The 21,855-nt window shown below is 38.9% G+C and overlaps 2 protein-coding genes across 8 annotated transcripts in view; both read left to right on the top strand.

Annotated features, from left to right (window-relative positions):
• The first annotated feature begins 29 nt into the window (after positions 1 to 29).
• LOC136432423 (beta-galactosidase-1-like protein 2) lies at positions 30 to 18,041 on the top strand. Of its 2 annotated transcripts, none has more exons than XM_066423695.1 (20): positions 30 to 313; positions 870 to 1,254; positions 1,870 to 1,938; positions 2,734 to 2,829; positions 3,403 to 3,508; positions 4,611 to 4,703; positions 5,200 to 5,281; positions 5,910 to 5,974; positions 6,623 to 6,707; positions 7,436 to 7,585; positions 8,029 to 8,121; positions 10,600 to 10,650; positions 11,136 to 11,194; positions 11,601 to 11,723; positions 12,897 to 12,980; positions 13,438 to 13,522; positions 14,094 to 14,184; positions 15,112 to 15,235; positions 15,670 to 15,789; positions 16,293 to 18,041. In XM_066423695.1, the coding sequence occupies exons 2-20, from the start codon at positions 884 to 886 to the stop codon at positions 16,380 to 16,382; spliced, it is 2,037 nt and encodes a 678-aa protein (XP_066279792.1). In that variant the 5' UTR covers positions 30 to 313; positions 870 to 883; the 3' UTR covers positions 16,383 to 18,041. The 2 variants fall into 2 exon arrangements, with proteins under 2 accessions (XP_066279792.1, XP_066279794.1); XM_066423697.1 differs by having other exon boundaries at positions 30 to 284.
• Positions 18,042 to 18,987: 946 nt separating this feature from the next.
• LOC136432426 (dual specificity tyrosine-phosphorylation-regulated kinase 1A-like) overlaps positions 18,988 to 21,855 on the top strand; it is a 40,281-nt gene continuing 37,413 nt past the window's right edge. For 2 of the 6 annotated variants that reach the window (XM_066423711.1, XM_066423712.1), the window contains exon 1: positions 18,988 to 19,392. Coding sequence is in view for 4 of the 6 variants with exons in the window: in XM_066423702.1 (XP_066279799.1) it covers positions 20,615 to 20,672 (58 nt within the window). In the remaining 2 variants the exon portion in view is untranslated. Of the gene's footprint in view, positions 19,393 to 20,599; positions 20,673 to 20,755; positions 21,107 to 21,855 lie in introns of those variants that run through there. The other 4 variants (XM_066423702.1, XM_066423707.1, XM_066423705.1 and 1 more) reach the window with 3 other exon arrangements.

The following is a 21,855-nucleotide window of genomic DNA, read 5'->3' on the forward strand; positions in this document are numbered from 1 at the left end:
AGAGTGAGGTGAAAGGTCAGAGATCGACCAAAGGTCAGAGGTTAGTTCAGTGCAAAATCGCACCTGAGTTGCGTGTTGTTGTTCGACCAGTATTTTGTGCATAGTGATTGCAGTTTTAAGCAGTATTTAGAACACTAGAAACGTGTGAGCTCTTTGCAAGAAAGTTTCTGAAAGATTTTTGAGTGTCTTAAGTGTTAACTTTCGGTGGAGTTGACAACGATGCCCTGAAGATTTTGAAGAGATTATGTGAAGACTTTTTGACAGTGACTGACTGATCCAGGCAGGTGCGCAGCTGTGCATGTACCTGAAGCAGGTGACATGATTACGCACAAATATATGTGTATATAGCCAGTGTGTTAGATATAATACAATGTGATTGAACATTTAACTATTATATTTTGTTGAAATTCAGTGCACTACTGTGATTTTGCAGCTGACATGAATTTTGCTAGCTTTTGCAATGATAATGTTATTGTATATTATAACATTAGTTTGTCCCTCCCCTTTTTTTCTATGAGTAGAAACCTGAATAGTAATATACTGTTGTACGACAGGTATTTGGATCAGCTTGGAAACTTTGCATGTACTAGTAGCCACTTTTGAAATCTTTCTACTAGTAATATAATCTATCTCGGCTTTATTCAAGTCATATCTGTCAAATCATTTCTTGAGACATACACTACAGTGCTGTTATTTAACCTTGTATGCTAAAAGCAAGTTTTGTGTGTTGCAAATAACGTTAAGTGCAATAGACATTAAAGACAATTGCTAAATGATTTCTGTACACTTTTGGGATTAAGTGAAGTTGACGGCCTAGTTTACTTTTATTTCTTATGCACATTTCAATTCTGAATCTTTCCTTCTCTTAGCAAAGTCCGTACATATGGAGCAACCACAAACCATGGGACCAATACGATTCCGCCTTGTTCATCTGAAGAGAATCGCTGTCCTGGCAATCGTCGTCATCTTAGTCGTATCCTGGTACATTTCCAGTCAACCCGAAAAGTCCCCTATCGCCAAAACCGTTGTTGACACGGGAAAATTGGAACAAAACGTCGCCGACTTTGGTGTCCACGAGAGGGGAGTGGTGAAAAAGCGTATGATGGGGTTACGAGCCGACGGCGCTAATTTCACCCTCGACGGGAAGCCGGTTCGACTCCTGTCCGGAGCCATGCACTACTTCCGAGTCGTCCCGGAGTACTGGAGGGACAGGATGTTGAAAATGAAGGCCGCTGGGCTCAACACCCTGGAGACGTTAGTCTGCACATTATAATCTGTTATTTTTATATGGGGGAGTTCACATTCATATCACAATTTTGTATTCAAGTGCTATGAGTTGCATATTTACATTTTTTGTTTTAGGTAAAGTTTGCGGCCCCAAAAAAGGTTTTCCAGTTTGATAACAAGGCTGCACAACAGTGGGTCAAATTTAAAGACATTTTCTTTCCCGCAAACTTTACCTTAGACAAAAAAATGTTAATACATAACTCATATGGACTTGATTAATCATACGCACAAATGTTGGGGCCATTTTATCATGTTCATGTAAAAACCATGTGTTAACTAAGTTGTTTTATGAGGTATTGCAAAACTTCATCTAAACGGTCTAGGCATCAGACTTTACCATCAGTACATTATTTTATGATTATCAGAGTTAATTGAAAATGTCCTTTTTGTATTTTCCATGTGATACGGAACCTGAGTGATAATACTCTATATGAACCAGAGGTTGAAGGAAGCCCTACAAAAATGTCTGTATTATCGTACAGAACTGGTCCATATCAATGACATATCACTTGAGAATAGAACAGGTACTGACGCTAACATAATCTAGATCTATCTGTTGCCATTTTCCTTCCACCTGTCCAGATATGTGCCTTGGAATTTTCATGAACCCAAGAAGTATACATACAACTTTAAAGGAATACTGGATCTTGGGTAAGCAAAAATCCTCATTATAGCATCCCTCTTTAATGCCTAGCCTCTACCAGGCTCCAGGGGTCTCTAGAAAATCATAGAAATTGGCCAAAATAGACGGATAACATGCAAGAGTAGTTAGCCTGCTATAGAAGTTACAGTTTGCGACCGGTGTATTGGACCCTCTTTCCGTAGCCGACCCCCTTAGCATACTTATGATTCACTCTATTTGGCCAATTTCTACTATTTTTCAAGCCATCCACGGGCCTGGTAGAGGCTATTTTATGCCTGTCACACAGTCTATGAGCTCCAGCCATATTTGTTAATCGCAGAATGTCAACAAACCTCAAAATTGGCTGACACTTGCACAATTATTTTTCACCTGAAGATCTAGTCCCTAGAACATCGAATTGTTGCGATGATCACTAGAACACCAGCTGTATTACATTTGATTCGATCTGAAATGTTATTTAGAATTGGAGCTCATTTCCTAAGGACTAAGAGGCAAAATTATACTAGTATACACAACCTCACAGAACTGTTTTATACACAGAAGTTATTGCACTGTGCAACAGGATGTGTACACATTCTGTGAAAAGTCCTAGATTTTATCATTTGTATTAATAACTGCAGAAGCTTTCTCCATTATATGTCCCCATTGAAATTATAAAACTATAATTCATAAAGTGGTTATATCAAATATCAAAAGATAGTTTTGAGCTTTTCCTAAGAATGAGTGTTGTAGCCCTTCAGGACAGAAGTATGTTGTGTTTATATGTGTATATGATAACTGACATTTTGTCCTTTATTTCACAGGAGGTATCTAGACATTGCCCATGAGATTGGCTTGTGGGTGATTCTCAGACCAGGCCCTTATATCTGTGCAGAATGGGAGTTTGGAGGCCTACCAGGGTAATGTCTAATATTACGTGGGAGAGGAAGAATATAGTATTTTCCAATACTCCATCATTTCGGGCTGTATTCCAGCTGGAAGGAAATAATAGTGTTACGCAGCATTAAAAGCGCATGTACCAAAAAATGGCTTTAACTTAAGTTTAAGTAATTACTACTGGTACTTAAGCTATGAATGTAAGTTTGCTATCCTCTTCGTCTTTGATACATATTGGCAACTCTAAAGAGAGCGATAGAGAGAAATGGGTTATTCAATATTTAAAAAACTTGCAGCACACTTTTGTACGCAATATGTCCTGCACATGCAATCAGGACTTAAAAACATCACAAATTAAAAAAATTGGATAAAAAGTCTGAATACTTATATGATAAGACATCAATACGATTGCATTAATTAAACGTCTATTGAAACATTAACATTTACTGTCATTTAGCAGACGAACACTATAGGGTAGTGCACTGTTTAGCATACGTTGTGTCCGGCACTTAAACTGTGTCAGTTTCGTACGAGTGTATTCTCTATGTATCTATGTTTTGATTTACTAAAGAAATTCTGTCTTATATTACATTTAGGTGGTTGGCGACTGTGAAGGAACACGTCAGGACCACTCGACCAGTGTTTATGGACCCTGTGGAGGTGTGGTTTGGCAGGTTACTGGCTGAGGTGGTGCCACGTCAGGTAACACATCCTTCCCTCCACCCACTCATAACATACACATCATGATACAGGACATATAAACATGCTGACTCGCTACTGGTCACAGCACATCCTGAATAGTGGGTGGATATGTATTGAGTATGACATAGTGACAGAGCTGGCACAGCGGTAATAATTCTCATAATACTGTAAATGCAGAAATGTTTGCGGTGGTTTTATGTTTGGTATTTGTGGTGAACTCTTCAGCGTGAACGTAAAACCACTGCAAAACTTTTTGCCCACCTATGACTGCAGCGCTTAACTATTGTTTCAAACGCGGATTTGGGTGATTGCTACTGGTCATGGCACATCCTGAAGAGTGGGTGGATATATAATACCATGTAGTGACAGAGCAATAGGGATTGGGACTGAAAACTGGCTGCCTCAACATGACAAATGAAAACGTAATCAAGTACACATGACACTCATATCAGTCAAAGGGGACCTGGGGACGGAAAAATTATAAATTTGTGACTGGAAGCCATCATTATTACACCTGCAGTTAAGATTCCAGCAGTGTGATCATTAGGATGTTGGTGGAACATTATACTGAAAAAGAATTAGGGAATTTGGCCAAACAAGTTACCTGTATCTGATGCACTATGATCCATTGATCCATACTTAATTTTGCCTGAATAAATCATACAAAAGGCATTCATCTTTAAGATTTTAAAGTTTTTTTTGTTAATAACATTAAAAGAAACTCAAGCAATATTAGGGCCCAAAAATCGGATTTTGAAAGTCAATTATATTAAGTCATTTCTATACATGATTAGTTCAAACAACACTATCACAATGTATAGCGAAGTCCATCATACAACGTCATTGTAATGTGAGAACTCACTGAAAATCGTTGCCAAGTTTTTGTAGGCTCACGAAACTTAGGGAATCATTGTATGACACGTTTTCGCTCGGTTTTGAAATGCTCAAAGTATGAAGTTATTACGCAAATGTGCTAAATAGTGTTGGTAAATGTCACTACCATAAAGATTTCAGCATTTTTTTTATTTGCATATTTTGGGCCCTAATATTGCTTTGGTTGCCTTTAATGCTAAAATGAAAAAAATTATTTTCTACCCCACAGTACACCAATGGAGGGCCCATCATAGCTGTGCAGATAGAGAACGAGTATGGGGGGTTCAGCAATGACACAGCTTATATGGAGAGACTGAAGAAGGTGAGACTTAGAGAAGCTGTTTACAGTATCTTTTCTTTCGTTATTGAAGGTACAGTTATTTAGTATGTGTGTATTACCTGAATATTGGTTTCAGCCTTGAAGTTTACAGTTTATAAGTCTGTATTTATACAGCCAAAGTTCAGTCAATGCAAATTTCAATTATATGTGTGCTTCATTTAGACGGTGCAATGGCCTAATGGGTAGAATGTTTGCCTTGCACACCGTAGGTCGTGAGTTCGATCCCCGGCTGGGTCATACTAAAGACTTTAAAAATAGTACATACTGCTTTCTCTGCTTAGCACTCAGCATTTGGGAAAGAGTATGGAAGTTGAACACACACATAACTACCAGCGGGCTAGCCCCCTGGTGTTAAGATACTTTCACAAATTTGTGTGGCCCAAGGGCTGCGAATCGGAGATGGGCGCCGCCATATGCTTGACCAAGTGGTGCCAGAGGACTTTAACTTGTTGCATCATTTTATTGTTTCATTTTATAGATTGTGGAGTCCAGAGGAATTACTGAACTTCTCTTCACATCTGACGGGATCGGGGGTCAGATCAGGGGAGAAATACCTGGAGGTACAATCATCATCATCATACTCTTTATCTCTCTAAAGAAATACCTTACTATAAACAAGAATCGCACAGATGTTACATTGATGTTTCATATTGTTATTAGTGACTCTAACAGACTTACTATGCTGGCCTTAGGCCACACCAATCTAATTTCTTGGTTAACGGAATTTTTGAAAAAATGCTAGATTGGAAAATCAACATGAAAACAGAATCTCAGAGGAAAGTCTGTACTTTGGTGCACACAGTTTTAGGAAGTGAACAGGGTCAGGTGCAAGTTTTCACCCCAACTTTCTGTTTTAATGATGTCCTCGTGCTAAGATTAAAAAAAAAATCTGGTAACCAAGAAATTGAATTGGTGACATGTGGCCTATAATATGGAGAATAAATTTGTTAGGGGAGTTGGTCACCATAGTGTTTGACTGGCCCTTCAAGGGGGAAATACCCTTTCCGCGAACTGATTCTCCTGGCCTATTATTACCCCTTTTGCCAAATGTGTGTGTGTGTATCCAGAGGAATGACTCTGTACATGGATAGGTGTTGTTGATCCAAAGGTCAAGGTCGATTTTGGGCCTTCTGGTTGCTGACCTTGGTGCTGAAGCAGAACTTACAGTTTTTGTATCTTTTTTTTCAGTGTTGAAAACCGTCAATTTCCAGGACAATGCCACAGATAAGTTGCAGAAACTTAAAGAAATACAGGTGGGTATTTATACTTCCAATTATTTAACAATCAGAAGGAAATCATGGAGTAAATTGTTATTACATGTACCTCCATGAAAAAACAAACAAAATTTTATGCAGATCCCCAAAATATTTTCTATTAACTGTTATGAATATCAAAGAGTGACAGGATGTGAGGAAGAAGATGGTATAATTTCCTGGTTGACCCGGGTTAAAATGTAGCATAGGCAGGAAATTGCACAGACAGAATTGGCAAGAAATTCACAATTATGATGAATAGAATAAGAAATTCACACTAAAAATCTTTATTAGTTCATGAAATCTTAAATTCTTGTTCAAAATTTACTCAGTCTGATATCTCACAACGTTTTTGCTCAGTCCCAATCATGTTCTTTTTTTATGGGAATTTCGTATGTCATAACATCTCAATTTTTCAAGAAAATCTCGAAAAATTTCAAAATAAAAGAAAATCTTGTTTCATTTTCATTGAAGCATGAAGACTTTCACTGAGGGTGATATGATTCATTGTGTAACATAGAACCTTTCCACCAAATATCTAGCACATAGGTTTAGAATGTGAATGTCTAGAGACAATAGTCCAAACCCAAATGCCCAGTCCAAATTTAATCTGCTCACTGTTTCATGTTTTCCATCTTTGACACACAGCCTGACCGTCCCATGATGGTGATGGAGTTTTGGACTGGCTGGTTCGATCACTGGAGAGAGGACCACCACATATATAGGCTCGAGAGTAAGTCCAGCATAGGGATTTTCGTTAGAAAATATCAGAGTCATCTTAAACCCTTGTCCTGCTGGACCCCTATATACTGCATTTAAGTTCGCATGGTTTTATTTTGTGCTATGGGGAAGATGGAGTGTTCGCTGTGGTTTTGATTTCGCGGCAGTGCCATAGTCACATACTGCTACAGTATTGGACAAAAATGTTTGTGGTGGTTTTAAGCTTCCGGTGAAACGGTCGCCGCCAAAACCATGAACATAAAACCACTGCATAAAACATTTCTGCATTTATAGTATAGGTGTTGCCTTAAAGTTTATGCGGGTCCTGTATACATACGGGTAGGGGGTATTTTTTCAGCTGAACGCATCACACCGCAGCAAAATGCAGCAAATTCAAAAGTAACTAATGCCACAGCAGGGCAGAAAAACTCAAGGGAAAATGACCTGAAATAAAATAAATTGCGTAAAAATTGCCAACAGGACAAGGGTAAATCTTTGGCTACAATGATATGTTATTAGATTCTTACAAAGTTGAAGAGTTCTAATTGATGCAATCTACACTCCTTTCAATCTACAGGAAAGCAATAATGTAAAAACCTGTAGCTTGTGGTTGATGCAATTATTTCTTTCAACCTTCAAGTTCGTTAACTGGCTTCCAATTTTTCCCCCGAGGAAGATATGTTGTTTGAAGTTGTGGTGTGACTGCATGTAAATGTACTGACAAAGTCTTATCCCATACAGAGTTTGAAAAGACCTTGATAGAAATCCTGGACATGGGCGCGTCTGTGAATTTCTACATGTTCCACGGAGGCACAAACTTTGGTTTCATGAACGGCGCCAACACACAGTACAGGACAGGGGGCAGGACCTTACCTACCATCACAAGTTATGGTAAACACATCACATTCTCCTTTCTATGCTTTTTGTTTTTATAGGGCGTCGTTGTCATTCCTCTGCACTTTAACTTTTTCAAGTTCAACTGACAACACATGAAACATGTTTTCGCATCTCAGACTGGTAGCATAAAGCATTATATTATATTGTTGTGCCGTCTTGTGAAATTGACATTGAAAATTACGTTCTAATCTTTTTAACTTGATGAGTATCCAATGTTGTCATCTTATCCAGCTTAAAAAAAAAAGGGCGTCTAATTTCCTTGTTATTTTAGTATCATGTGTCCAAAAGACGCATGGATGCATGCCTAGCTAAAAGCCTGGTACCCAAGAATATTGCTCTATGAAATTGTGTGTGGAATAGCACATGGTAGAAAAACTTTCCACCACAGATTATCCCATGAAAAGTTATCATTGGGTTATAACTTCTTGTATTTCCAGATTATGATGCACCAATCTCAGAGACTGGGGACTTGACCCCAAAGTATTTCAAAATCAGGGAGATTTTGAAAAGCCACACACCACCAGGTGTGGGTAAGTACTTAGTACATATACTAGACAAGTAAAGATTCAACACATCTTGGCTGTTCAAAAAAATATATAATGTCAGTTCATGATGACTTTGTTAATCTGTTCAAGGACATTACTGTAATTACCTTTGCTAAGAAGGTTATGCAGAGGGTAGTGTTTGTGTGTGTGTGTGTGTGTGTCTGTAGTGGACCAGGATAACTCAAGAATGCCTGGATGGATTGTTTTAGTATTTGGTATGTTGGTAGGTTTTGATGAGACCTAAAAACGATTAGATTTTGGGCCCCCGAGCGGCTTCTTACGGTACTGCAGCGGAACTTCCTGTTTTGATATCTCGTGTTCTGGACATGCTATGGAACTGATTTTTGAGTGGTAGATAGATCTTTGGACAGAGAGTAAGTGGTATGGGTTTGGGCCCCCTAGCGGCTTTTTTGGAACTGCAGGAGGAGGTTTTGCGTCTGACTTTGAAAGGGAATAACTCAAGAAGGGCTTGATGGATGGTAATGATTTTTGGTAAGTAGATAGCTTGAGTGATGATGTACATGATTAGATACTTCTTATGCAAATCAGTATCTAATTTGCATTATTAATGAGGAAAGTTTAAACATCCGCCAAATTTCATTATAGGACTCTGAAACATGTGACATATGTAACTTAGGAAGAGAGAAATATTAATTGACATGAACTATGCAAATGAAGACCTCATTTACATAATAAATGAGGAAATACTATAACAAGATGGCCTTTATGGATGGTCATGATTTTTGGTATGTAGATAGCTTGTGTGATGCTTAGTATGATTGGACGATAATTATGCAAATCAGATCCTAATTTCCAAAATTAATGAGGCAACTTTAAACATCCGCTTTGTTCCATGATATGACTATTCAAATTGTAACCGATGAAGAGAGGAATGTTGATAGATGGAAATATGCAAATGTGGGCCTAATTTGCATACTTACACTACCAACTCGATTTTGGGTGAATCAGCCCTTTTTGGGTTACTAACCCAAAATGGGTGGGTAAGAAACAGTAACATGGGGTACTTCATTGTTCTCTCCTGGGCTGATTATGCAAGTTTTGGGTGAAACCCCATGCGTTTACTTTGCAACAGAACACAATGAAAAAGTACCCATTTTTACCCATGCATTTCATAACACCTCTGGTACAAAGTGTGAAGCAGCAAGGGGAATGCTTGTGTGGCCAACCTCTCCTTGACTATAGCATTATGACTTTCCTCTTGAGAATTTGTAGTTATGGAACTTGGTAGGCTTTTTGCCTAATCTGTGAAAATCGTAGTTCTTGGTATAGTCCTTCTTTTCTCAGAAAAAAACTAGCTAACTCAATCTAGAACAGGGTCCAATACACATCTGTGTCTGGGCACTGTCTGGCCTGCTGTATTTCTTATGAAGACTGTTTCATTGTCTGTATAAAGCATCACTCCAAATTCTATTGTTTGAAATTTACCTGTGAGCTGAATAACAAAGCTTTCTGAGTAGAGCCAACATGCCAAAAGAGTAAATTCCGCCCCCAAATGTTGCCCTAGTTGCAGCAGTACCATTACTAGCATTTAGAGGGTAGCAATTTCTTTCAGTTTCATCAAGAACTTGGGCAGCAAGGAGTCATTTCACACCTATTTGTGAAACCTATTTTCACCCAATCTTACTCTTCTATGACCTAGGTGTGAATTTCGTTTTCACCCAATACATCTACATGGAAACAATGACAAACCAGGTCACCTCTTTTTACCCATTTTGACTCTCTTGGGTTGAGTAAGTAACCCCAAAAGGGCTGATTCACCCAAAATCGAGTTGGTAGTGTTAATGAGTAACTTCTATAATTCCACACTGGCAAATGATGACAATTTCATACATTTAGTACTTTTTTTGTGGCATCGGAAAGTTATGTGAATGTGAACATCGTTGAATCAAATTATGCTAATAAGGGCCTCATTTGCATAATGGATTATAGATATTAGCATAACCTCCTTAGTTGAGCTCATCATTTGTTAAGCTCATACTTTGGACATGTTATATTTTAAGACAATCAACTGGTATGATTTATAATTGATGAGAAACACTCCTAATACGTCAGTCATAAAGGTTAAAATCATTTGGCGAAGGTATGAGGTCGTGGAACTCTAGTTCTTGATTTGTTAACAGTAACTAAATCTTAGGTACTTTAACAGGTACTAAAATTTCATCATCACAAATATTTGATCGCTAACATTTGAGACAGTGATGTTTGTTCCCACCGTTAAAATCAAATGCTGTGAACTACTCCCAACCGCTGAAATTACCAACCGCAATATTAAATAGATTTACAGTATATTTCTGTTCTTTCTTACTACAACCAAAATGTGCCTATCTTGTACATCACACTTATAATAGACACTCCTCTTCCCTAATTATTGTATACAATGATTGATATATGACAATATAACTCATGAAGGAGATATCAAAAGTTTGTGGTTGTGTTTTTCAGTGCCTGAGAGGTTACCAGAACCTCCAACCACAGTGGGGAAGTTTGACTATGGTAAGTCCCCATACCAATGACATCAGCCTGTCTGCACCTGACAGATTAGTGCTCCTAATTGAATTGACTATTTCAACCAATCACCTGGAGTTTGATAAATCTGTGCGTATTATGAAAGGCGCTCTCTCATTAGCTGACCGAATTAGTCTACCTGGCCACACTACAAACCAAATATTCTATGAGGCAAAGGCGTGACATCTGCAAAAAACATAAGATAAAATAAAATATTTGAGCAGCATACTTGTATATGTTTTACACAATGTAAATAATTTTCTGACTGTGTACAATTATTGTTTAATGTTATTGTTACACACTGTACCCATTTACTGCACACGATTCGGGGCGGCGCAAGTATTTCCCTGCACACGGAAGTTCGAGTTTTTTGTTTGAAAAAAAACAACAACAAAAAACATACCTAACAAGACACAAGTAGATGCTGATGGAATTTCAGATATGACATGCATTACATCATTTTACCTTTGCAGGAAGAACAACTGTGACCAAGGCATTATCTCTGGATAAAGTTCTTCCACTCTTGGATCAGGTAAACACACTAAATCTCAGATTGTATGCAATGTGATGGAGAATACATCAGATTCTATATCTTCCCCGCACCAGACAGTGCATAAGGCGGCGCCCAATGCCATTTCGGCAGCCCTGGGCCACACAACTTTGTGCAAGTCACTACCGCAAGGGGCTAGTCCACTGGTAGTGGTGTGTGTATACTCTTTCCCAAATGCTGCGTGCTAAGCAGAGAAAGCAGTATGTACCATTTTTAGAGTCTTTGGTATAAGTCCTGGCCGGGGATCAAACTCATGACCTACTGTATGCAAGGCGAACACTCTATCCACTCGACCATAGCAACTGTTGTATATTTATTTCATATTCCTATCCTTTGTCTTTTTGCAACTCAACATAATGACAATGACTGATTTGGTTCTTTGTTTCAGTCCATCTTATCCCGCCAAAGGACGGCCCACGGTCTTGGTTATGGATATATGGTGTACACTGCAACAGTAAACCATAAGCCAGAGAGGCTGACGGTGAAAGGTGTCATCAGAGATCGAGCACTGGTAATATTTGATTCCATTGTGACATGATGCAACATATATAGAATACATCACGGGGTATTCCAAACGGCCGTCGGGCGATCCGACCCACGGGAGGGCTGGGACTGAGGGTGATGTGGAATACAACGTGTTGTATTTTATTTATGTCATACCCACCCGAGAAAACACACATTTCAATGCAAAATGTGCCAGAAGTTGGTGTCCTCAAACAGAAATTGTAACAGTCGCACATTCCAATGACTGAATCCAGTATTCGAATTTTCGACAGCGGGGCAATACATTCTAAATGTTCTATGGAAACCTGTGTGATAACCCAAAGTTATCACCCGGTCCGAAACACCCGTATTGAACGTTTTCATGGCCCAGGTATGACATAAAGTACAATAGCACATACCACCATGCATACGATAGAACTTTCACCCAACTCAACACATGTACAGTACAACCAGAACTGTCGCCAGCTTTAAATTTGTGTCCGTCCCACTCATTCTTTGGAAACCCATGTTGTTGATTTATGTTCTTGAATCTGTCATTTTAAGTCTGCGAAAATCGAAAAATTATATATCATGAAGTTCACATTTTTGGATGGATGAGGTGAAATTTTTGTCCATCCCAACATGCAAATTTCTGTCCCAGGATTGAGTGATACTTGCCAGTTGATAACATGGCATATGACAGTAGTACAATACTATTATCATTTCTATCTTGTGTCATGGTTTATCTCAAAATCTACATCTTAGACATATCAGCTAGATGATATACTGTAATTCTTGATTTGTTAACAGTAACTTAATTTTAGCTACTTTAACGACCACCGCTCTGTAATGAACGACAAGAAGTTCTGGAGAGCAAAGTTCACTTGCTACACCTCGTAAGAGGAGGACGGATGATGATGATGATGAGTCAACTGCTAAAATTTCATAGTCGCAAACATTTGATCACTATGTAACATTTGAGACGGTGATGTTTGTTCTCACCATTTGAATTGAATGCTGTGAACTACTCCCCCTTCCCCCAACCGCTAAAAATACCAACTGCAATGTTAAATGGATTTACAGTACTGGAAGTATCTCTAAACATGCATAAGGGTTACGCTGAGTATTATGCACTTTCTTCAATGGCTTTCTTCAATGGCTGCTACATGTATGCCTAAATGATGGATGCTATGTTTTACAGGTGATGATCAATGACATCTTTGTTGGTGAGATGGATGAAGACACTGAAGACATCAAGATTGATCCTGAACATGTTTTGATCAAGGTGTGATGAAATCTGTGTTATGTGTTACAAAACATCTGTATGTGGTTTTCTGTGGCAGGTTTTGCCTGTCCTTGGTGCTAGTAAGACTGCTGTTCTTCTATTTTCATCTTTGGAGGCAAAGAATGATGTGCATGATATTACATGTGTTAGTGAATCTCCTTAGTGTCTTAATGTATTTTCATATTTTTAATCCATGAGTAATTTTATTATATTTTCATTTTCTTAGATTGTTAAAAGAAGAGTTGGTAATAGAACTTGATATATATAATCTTGGAATTTACACTGAGGGACTTTGGTCCAAACCACTTTACCTTGTTTAGCAATGGATACCATTATGTGCCATCGGCCGTAGCAGGAGAGAAATCAATTAATCAATTCATGCACTAAATAGTATCTGTGACAGAATTAGTCTTCTAAATTGATAAGCATATATGTTTTGTCACTCTGTAAACTCTAGGGAGATCCTCCGTACACCCTGAAGATTCTTGTGGAAAATCAGGGAAGAGTCAACTATGGCAGTGGTATCAAGAATCAGATAAAAGGTGCAAACTTTTACAATGTACAATGTAAATGTGTGATTATTTTTTTTAACTACCATAGATTTCCTATAAAGTTGCATGCGGCAGTTTGGCCAATACATGTACAAGGCCTATGAATGAGGCTAAACCTAACCTAACCAACAGTTGGATAGTTAACGGGGGTGCCCTAACATCGCAGGCGCCCAAACATCGCACAGATTTTTACTGATATTATTATGCATAAGTACGCTGTGTTTGTGACTCCTGACTATACTGATAAGGAAGGTACTGTAAATAAACCAAGTCCTTGAACATAGCTGTCATTTGCATTCAAAATATACATTTACATATTCAATTCTTGTTTATTGAAAAATAGTATTTTGACAATAATGATGGTAGGCTATTGGTTACTAAAGCGCTGAATAGAGGATCACTGTGTAGAGACAGGATCACTGTGTAGCGCCACTAAATATATGTCCTGCACCAAGCAGACACACAACTATCATACACATAAGAAATATCACTTCATAAAGCAAAACAAAATTGCGTCTTTAATTGCTTGTTGAGTAGAAAACCGGTTTGTCTTTGTTTCCAGGGATCATAGGTGATGTGTACATCAACTTGGAGGAAAAAGTACCCCAGTTTAAAGTCTACACACTGGACATGTCAGAAGATTTCCTGAACAAGTGAGTAGTGAGATCCAGTACATTAGTGGGTGGACTGTATAAGATTTCAGAATCTTGTTCACACCTGACACATACATTGTACTTTATTGTATGTCTTACCTGGGCTGTGATAACGTTCAATACGGGTATTCTGGACCCTTCGATATTCAATGGTATATCTCCTGCCTGTATCACACGGGCTTCCGTCAAATAATTTGATTGCAACTTTGTATGCACCTTGTGCACCGCTGTTGAAAACCTGAATACCGTATATGCGGAAGTTGGAATTGACCTTTTCACTGTGAATTTTTTGTTCAAGGACACCAAATTTTCTCAACTTCTGGCACATTTTGCATTGAACTATATTTTTGGGGGGTACATGACATAAAAGGAATACAACATGGTGTATTCCGCATCGCCCTTGGTCCCAGCCCTCCCGCGGGTCGAATAGCCCTCCAGTCTCTGGTAAATCCTACCTACAGTCGGTTCCTCTGGTGATACGGAACACAGTGATGTATTCTCTGTATACCATTTCTACACAGAGTTGGAAACATCACCCAACTATCCACACCATTTACCGTTCTCTCCCACGGGTGTCACACAGACTTAGACAGAGAAGGGTCCAGTTTGCTGGTCACTGCCTTCGGGCAAGTGAGGAGATTATCTCCTCACTCATTGTCTGGAGGCCCTGGGCAAAAAAACGCTCCAGGAAGCTGACCTTCCCGAGGGCTCTATCCAGAGACACCGGAATTCATATGGAGGACCTGAGTGCGGCTATGGCAGATAGGCTGGAGTGATCGGCAGTAGTGCATGGACTTGCCACCCCCCCGGGTCGACCGATGATGATGATACAATTTCTGCTGAAACTTCTAATACAGTAGAAAATATACATGCAATTTTTCAAAGTAAGAAATACATTCTAATGATAAGCATACATTGCTGCTTTAGGTTAACAGAACACAGTGAGTGGACGTCAGGTACAGAACTGGATCAGGTGAAGACACCTGCGTTCTACAGGGCAACCTTTACTGTGGAGGGCAGGCCTAAGGACACCTTTGTACATATGATAAAGGTAACTCATCACATGCACATGTCAACGGTGATCCAAAAGGATAATGTAATTGTATAGTTCCTAACAGTAACATATTATTTGGAAAGGTACATCTGCTTATTGTGTACACTTTAAATTAGAAAGAACTTTGGGTCCCTGCTTGGTATTTCTTACCATAAAACATAAGACATACTAGACAGTAATTTGTGCTTTATGATAATTTTGTACTTCAATACCTTGCATTACCTATAAATGGTAAGGATTTCTTGTTAATATTTCAAAACATGTTGATATTCCAACGGCTACTGTAGATATTGCTGACAAGTGTCAGGGCTATGATATCTATGTGCATGAATGTAACATTGACAGATGAATTGTAAAACTCCAAAGGATATTATTTTTCATCTATTTTTCTGATTTAACCAAGTTTTCCAACATCTTCGATTCTTATTCAGGGAAAGTGGGAGAAGGGTGTAGTTATTGTTAACCACAACAACCTTGGAAGATACTGGAATATTGGGCCCCAAGAAACCTTGTACCTACCTGCACCTTTCCTTAAAGAAGGAGAAAATGAGGCAAGTTTAAGTAAGGCATTTATATAAGAACAAAATGGTTACTTATTTTGTTGCTTTATTGCTGTAGCCATCGCTAAAATTTCATTCTTACTTTTGTTGGCAGACGATTCCGATATCCAACATGTGTGTCTAGATCTGTAAGACCCTGTAAGGTTGCTAAAACCATCCATTATGATAAAAATAAAGATAACTCAAACGCTTTATTGTACAAATCATCTTCTTTTTTTTTTCTTAATATGTGCAACTGCATACTGTAATTCTTGTTTCTTTCACTGTTACTATATGTTCACTGTTTTCACGGTCACCTCTGTACTGTGAACTTATCATCACGAAGAAACCTGTTGTTATTATTCATGATTCCTTCACATATCCGCTCTGTAAATCGCTTGCCGCCATCGTGAAGTTAAAGTTCAGTGAAAATGTCCATTTTCCTTACATTGTGAAATTTTGCTATGGTGAAGATAAATTGAATTACAGTATCTAAGAGTGTTTTTCTCTTGCAGATAATTGTGTTTGAGGAGAGGACGGCAGCTCCGGAAGTGTTGTTCTGTGACAAGCACAGTTTGGGAGAAATTGTATACTTCAGAGAGTGATAGACGACCTGCAGTGAACTCCTGACGAATCACAACTGGACTCATCACTTTTTTTAGTGATTCTCATTCTTTTGATGTTTTAAGACATTCCAATGGCTATAGAAGATTGAGACTATTGTGAATTTTGCTCCTCCTAAGGAGGAAGTGTTGATGTTTGATCAAGAAGGTTATTATATATAGATATAAAAACCCCTTGCTGATTGTTTTGATTCAATGACTGACTGAGTTACCCACCATGATAGGCTATTGCCTACTACAAATTGCAGATCATTCTCATTGGTTCTGTGGTTCATTATTTATATGAACAAATTAAAGTTTTTTTTTGTTTTATTAGCATTGCAAAAAAAGGGAAAGACATGGTCTTTTGTTTTTTTAGAATGCTGGAATTCCCATCGACTCTTGTTAGAAAGAACCCTCCTATGTTGCATTGCATAGTACAATTGTTAATGTAATTATATAACAAGGACAAGTTTAGTTCCTTTGGGTGGGGGGGCATGCAAATTTTGGTATATGACGAAAGAGAAGACTGAATCAAAGTAAGTTCTTCCTATATTTTTTTTTACCTCTTAAAAAAGATGACTTCTCACAACCAGAATGGACGTCAGGCTGAAGAATTCTTGTTTCCAAATGATGCTGCTGTTTTTGTTGTTGTTGTTGTTGTTGGTATTGTATGTACACTTATATCATATCAAACCTTCAGCAGTCTAAAAGTGCCTCCAACCCTCCGAATTGGTATTGTAAACTCATATCATACAGATTCCTTAACTGCCAAATCATAAGTTCATTAAAAAAGCAAACATGTATATATAGAACTGTGTTTACATGTGTCATAGCTTAAGTATCCATCTGACATTGACGTATTTATCTCCCTATCCAAGAACCTGTTACTATTTTGGACGGTTATTGGATATTAGGGCCACTAATGCTAAATGTCAATGGATTGTTAATATAGCAAGGAAGTTTAAAAATAGCTACATGTATGGTGGAAGGGCAAAGACTCATTTAGAATCTGAGGTGGGTACACATTTCCTTTCCTTTCAATTTTGGGTCATTTTTTCATACTGTACAAACTTGAGTAATTTGGGGACCTTAAGGGAGAGGGGATTGTTTCTTAGAAGAAGAAAAAAATATCCTTTCATATGTCCTTAATCTTTGTTTCTTACTTTCTTTGTGTTGCTAAGTTGGTACATGTGTACTTAGGAAGTAAGGAAAAACCTAATAGCAGTACACTGAGGTAGCCATTTGGCATCCAATTTCCTATTGGTTACAGAGTTAGGCAGCAGGTACATAATGCCAGAAATTATGGTTAGTATGTTTTTTTTCCTGCCAGTTTATTTCAGAGATAATGAGCAAATCAAAAATAGTTATACACAAGATACCATTAACCTTTCCTTAGATCTGTCATTTTAGGTCTTTCATCTTGTTTGTTATCGTCATTGCTGTTGTTTTGATGGCATTGCAATGAAATTCAAAATGATGTGGTGTTTATGCCACTAAGTTTGTCTGCTAGCAACAACAATCTTTGTGCAATAATGATGGTTGTTTTTGACAGGAAACTGAGATTTCTGTCATTGTAGTTTGGTTCATAAGACCAAGTTGTATTATGCTTCTTATGGGTTTACACGTTCATTACAGCAATAAAAATGATGGTGGTTAAATGATGATGATATTATGTGACTCCTTGACTTGGTCCAATAGCTAAGCACACTTAAGTCAAGGAATTTTTAGTGTGCTATCAACCAGATTTAAACCTCCGTGTACCCTTATGTTAGGCCATGTTGATTTGATTATATGGATGACATCCCCTGGAGACCCCAAAATGGATGCGAGCATGCGAATAAAAAAAAGTTTGGCCAAAAAAACATTTTCATTATGAAATCTATGTCGTCAGGAAGGATGAACATGAATTGACACACAGAGTATGGTATTCTAAAATATAGATTCTTCATTTTTGTTCTTTCAAAACTTTTTCTTTGACTTTGGAATTGACTTTGGCATTTTGCGAGATTAGTATCCTTTTCTGAAACATTTTTTTTTTAATCTAAAGCGTCTATTTTATCATTTTGCAGCTCCTTTTTTATATGATTTACAGTATGCAGACGAAAATTGATGTGTGCGCAGAGGTCATCCATACAATCAAATTAACATGGCCTTTTAATACAAATATATTTTCAAAAATGTAAAACTGAGATAAAAGTAGTGGTTGGAATGGCTTCATGTGTACAAAAAAAGTGAAAAGTACCCTTTTGCATATGTAAATACAATGTATATCTAAAGTTTATTTTATACTCTAAAATATGTGCTACAATGATAAAGGGGAATCATGAAAACCACATGATATATGCCAGCTATTCATGGTTGGCTATTCTGGCTGCCTTTATTGTACGAACAAAGTAGGTGAAACTGTTATTCAGTTCAGATCTGCTTGGCGGTCTCCTGTGCGCCGCACCAACCTAACGTGTCCACCTGACGAGACGAGATGTCTTGGAAACACTATACTACTTTTACCATCTTTCATCCGGGACATTTCGAATGCCACTCCCATGACGTCAGTGCGTCATCCGGGCACCTTTGAACTCAGTGATTGACAGTTGCCAGGGGCAACGAAGCTGTCGCGTCATTCGTCCGATTCCCCTCCGAACTGAATTCGAAATAAAGAACGTATTTTTTTCCGCCATTTTGTCTGCAGTTGCAGCCGATCGAAAAAATTATTTCTGGAGCGAAATCGGATGTGCGAGCGGCGTATCGAGGAGCCGGAATTCGTCGTGGGTTAATTGTTTGATATCATCCCGTTCTCTGATGTGGATTTTGAGATGAATTTGTCGGGAATCTGGACAAAGCAAGGCTGAATTGGAAGGAAATTTGTTTCGCGCGCCATTTTTATTGGCCCGTTCAGGGACAACGATTTGAACAGACGATCAACGAGAGGATTGTGGATCCCGGAAGTCCTGACCCGCCAAACTTGGATTTTGCGTTCCAGATCGGGATACACTGGCCCTAATACACCTTGGTAAGTGATTATTTTTTAAGAAAAACTTGTTAAAATTGTGCGAGGTCACCGAGTGGGGGTGCATGTTGCAACAGACGCAACGCAACACTGGCACGGCATCACCCGGCGAAGGCTTCCGTGGCCTTGTTGCACTTCCCGGTTCCGACCGGCTTTCTCGTTCATCTTGCCGTATTGTTGCTAGTATAGAGCATACAGTAGAAAAATAATACAATCATTAAGCATATATGAGCGTCGTTTCTTGTCCTTGAAAACCATAGCGGCGGAATTTCTGGGGTGACTTCAAAGAATGTGGCTCTAGACGGGGAATAAACAGTGGCGTAGTCTGGCTAGCGTGGGGAGGGCGAGGATGTATCTGCACAAGAAAAGTCACTCAGAACAACCGTTTTTGGCTCTAATTTTAGACGTATTTGTGGACCTTGCAGTTTTGTAAATAAGTCTTGGATATCCAAGTGATGTAGTGGCGGCTGCATGAGCAACATAGCGCCCTATTTTTGTGGTATGACGGGCATTTCAGACGGGATGGAAGCGGCACGGAAGTGACTGTTCCTCCGCCTTTTCGGTGCTCTTGAAGCCGGTCCAAAAAATCACCAATCGTCCTTCTAACCACCCCCAAAATATCCACAAGACTACGTCTAGCTTTTCTAAAGACAACCCTGCGTCGAATTTCTCTCATGCTAGGCTGATGTGCTTAGTTTTGAAGCCAAGATGTGTTCATTGTGGAGTGGCCACGTCGGAGTGTTTGGGTGATCAGCTGTTCTCTGCATGTCAATTCAAAATTGCAGCCATTCTTGCGGAGCGTCTAGTTTCCCGGGGAAAGCACGGCCAGACAGGACCGCCCTGATCCAACCAAACTAACCTGGATAAAGCTAGACTGTTTTAAAGAACATTTCTGAAAGGTGTTTGTTTTGCTAATTAAAAGATCAGACCCGATTTTGTCTCGTTTTCTTTGTTTTGATATGACGGCCTCGCATTGGAAATTGTATTCAAAATGGCCGCCTTTCCCAGACGCGCAGAAAATTCGTGTTTTCAGTTAGAAATTTTCAAAATTTTCGTGGACCAAGGCTGGTTTTTGTACCGTATTTGTCCTCCTTGATCGAATTAAAAATCGTGGATGGTAATTTTAGGGTAAATGTCGCTAGTTGAGTGTTGTGATCCTTGCAAAAATGGAACGATCTGTCCCTGAATATTTCGCTACATGTAGCCGTCAGCTGTTCCAATTAGTATGCAGTACTCCCGCGGGGACCTTAAGTCGCGTGCGAGGGGTTCCCCTCAACAGAAGGGTTAGTTTAGGCAGACTTAATAGCTTCACAGTTTAAATTTTTGAGGGAATTTCATCAGTTTCTTTGCAAAAAAATACACATGAAGGCTTTCACATGATTCCCCAGCTTGCTTGCTGGCTTGAAATTATGTCAAAGTGAAAATTTCAAAGAACCGGTATTGACAGCCCGGCTTACATTGTATTTCATGGTCTTTTCTTGTATATCCTGTTGGCATGTTTGGATTGAAACAGTTGTGGTGGATCTGTCAGAAACAATTTAGGGACAAGCCCGGCAACACCGCCCTCCTATTGGTTTAACTATAATCTTGGCCGCTCTGAATTAGTAGGATGCCAATGCGTGGAGGGATTCTAGTTGTGTTTCTCACGGACGCGTGTCGCAGTCCTGTACCATGTTGGTAGCGGAGGATCGCACGTGGATGTACGGTCACCCCCGCGGTAGGTACAGTCTTTGTCAGAGGTGACGAAAACGTGAGCTTTTGATCTGACCTGTTGCTTGAATGACAGAGCTGTATATTTTGCCCCGCAATTACTGTGCACCGGGGGAAACGTGAGACATCACGTGCTGGCTGTGATGTCTGTCCATGTCGCATACAAGCTGTTCCGATATGTTATGATAGGATGGCCTGATGCAACGGATATCATGCCAGTCATGATTGGCATAATATCACTTGTAGTTTCGCAGCAGTTGCCCCCGAGAAGTCATTCTGCCAAGTCCCAAAATAGCAGTGAGAGCGATGGTGGTGGGCATACCTTTTATCTATTTGCATCCTTGTATCGAGGCAGAAGTTATATAACTATCTGCTGCAGAGTATCTAAAGATCAGCATGTATGTAGAATCAAAAATCTCAGTTCAACTTCTATTCTAACTTCTGATCTTGTTTTAACCTATGATCAGTGACATTTCCTCCCCATTGTATATATATATTATTTGTAAGATTCTATTCTGTAAGCTTCAAAGGTTAATGTAGTGATCATAAGTCTTTCATTTATGACAATCGCATTTTATCAATCTATTCTTCTTCCCTGAAATATACAAGCCAGTGTTATTATTTGGTTTCAAACGTGACTCCAACTGTTGAACATCAAGCAGCGACTTCACAACGGTTCCTTATCAGATATAGACTGAGATTTCAAACCGTACATTACAGAACTGTACAAAGGTCATCTTTGTTGTGAGTCAACTC

Source organism: Branchiostoma lanceolatum, chromosome 4 (assembly GCF_035083965.1).
Source record: "Branchiostoma lanceolatum isolate klBraLanc5 chromosome 4, klBraLanc5.hap2, whole genome shotgun sequence".
NCBI classification, from domain to species: domain Eukaryota; kingdom Metazoa; phylum Chordata; class Leptocardii; order Amphioxiformes; family Branchiostomatidae; genus Branchiostoma; species Branchiostoma lanceolatum.

What these genes read in the sequence shown, in the direction of transcription:
- LOC136432423 (XM_066423695.1), top strand. Translation starts at nt 884, where the DNA reads ATGGAGCAACCACAAACCATGGGACCAATACGATTCCGCCTTGTTCAT. An exon ending in CAGGGGAGAAATACCTGGAG is followed by an intron (nt 5,282 to 5,909) that starts GTACAATCATCA and finishes CTTTTTTTTCAG; the next exon opens with TGTTGAAAACCGTCAATTTC. An exon ending in TCAGAAGATTTCCTGAACAA is followed by an intron (nt 14,185 to 15,111) that starts GTGAGTAGTGAG and finishes TTGCTGCTTTAG; the next exon opens with GTTAACAGAACACAGTGAGT.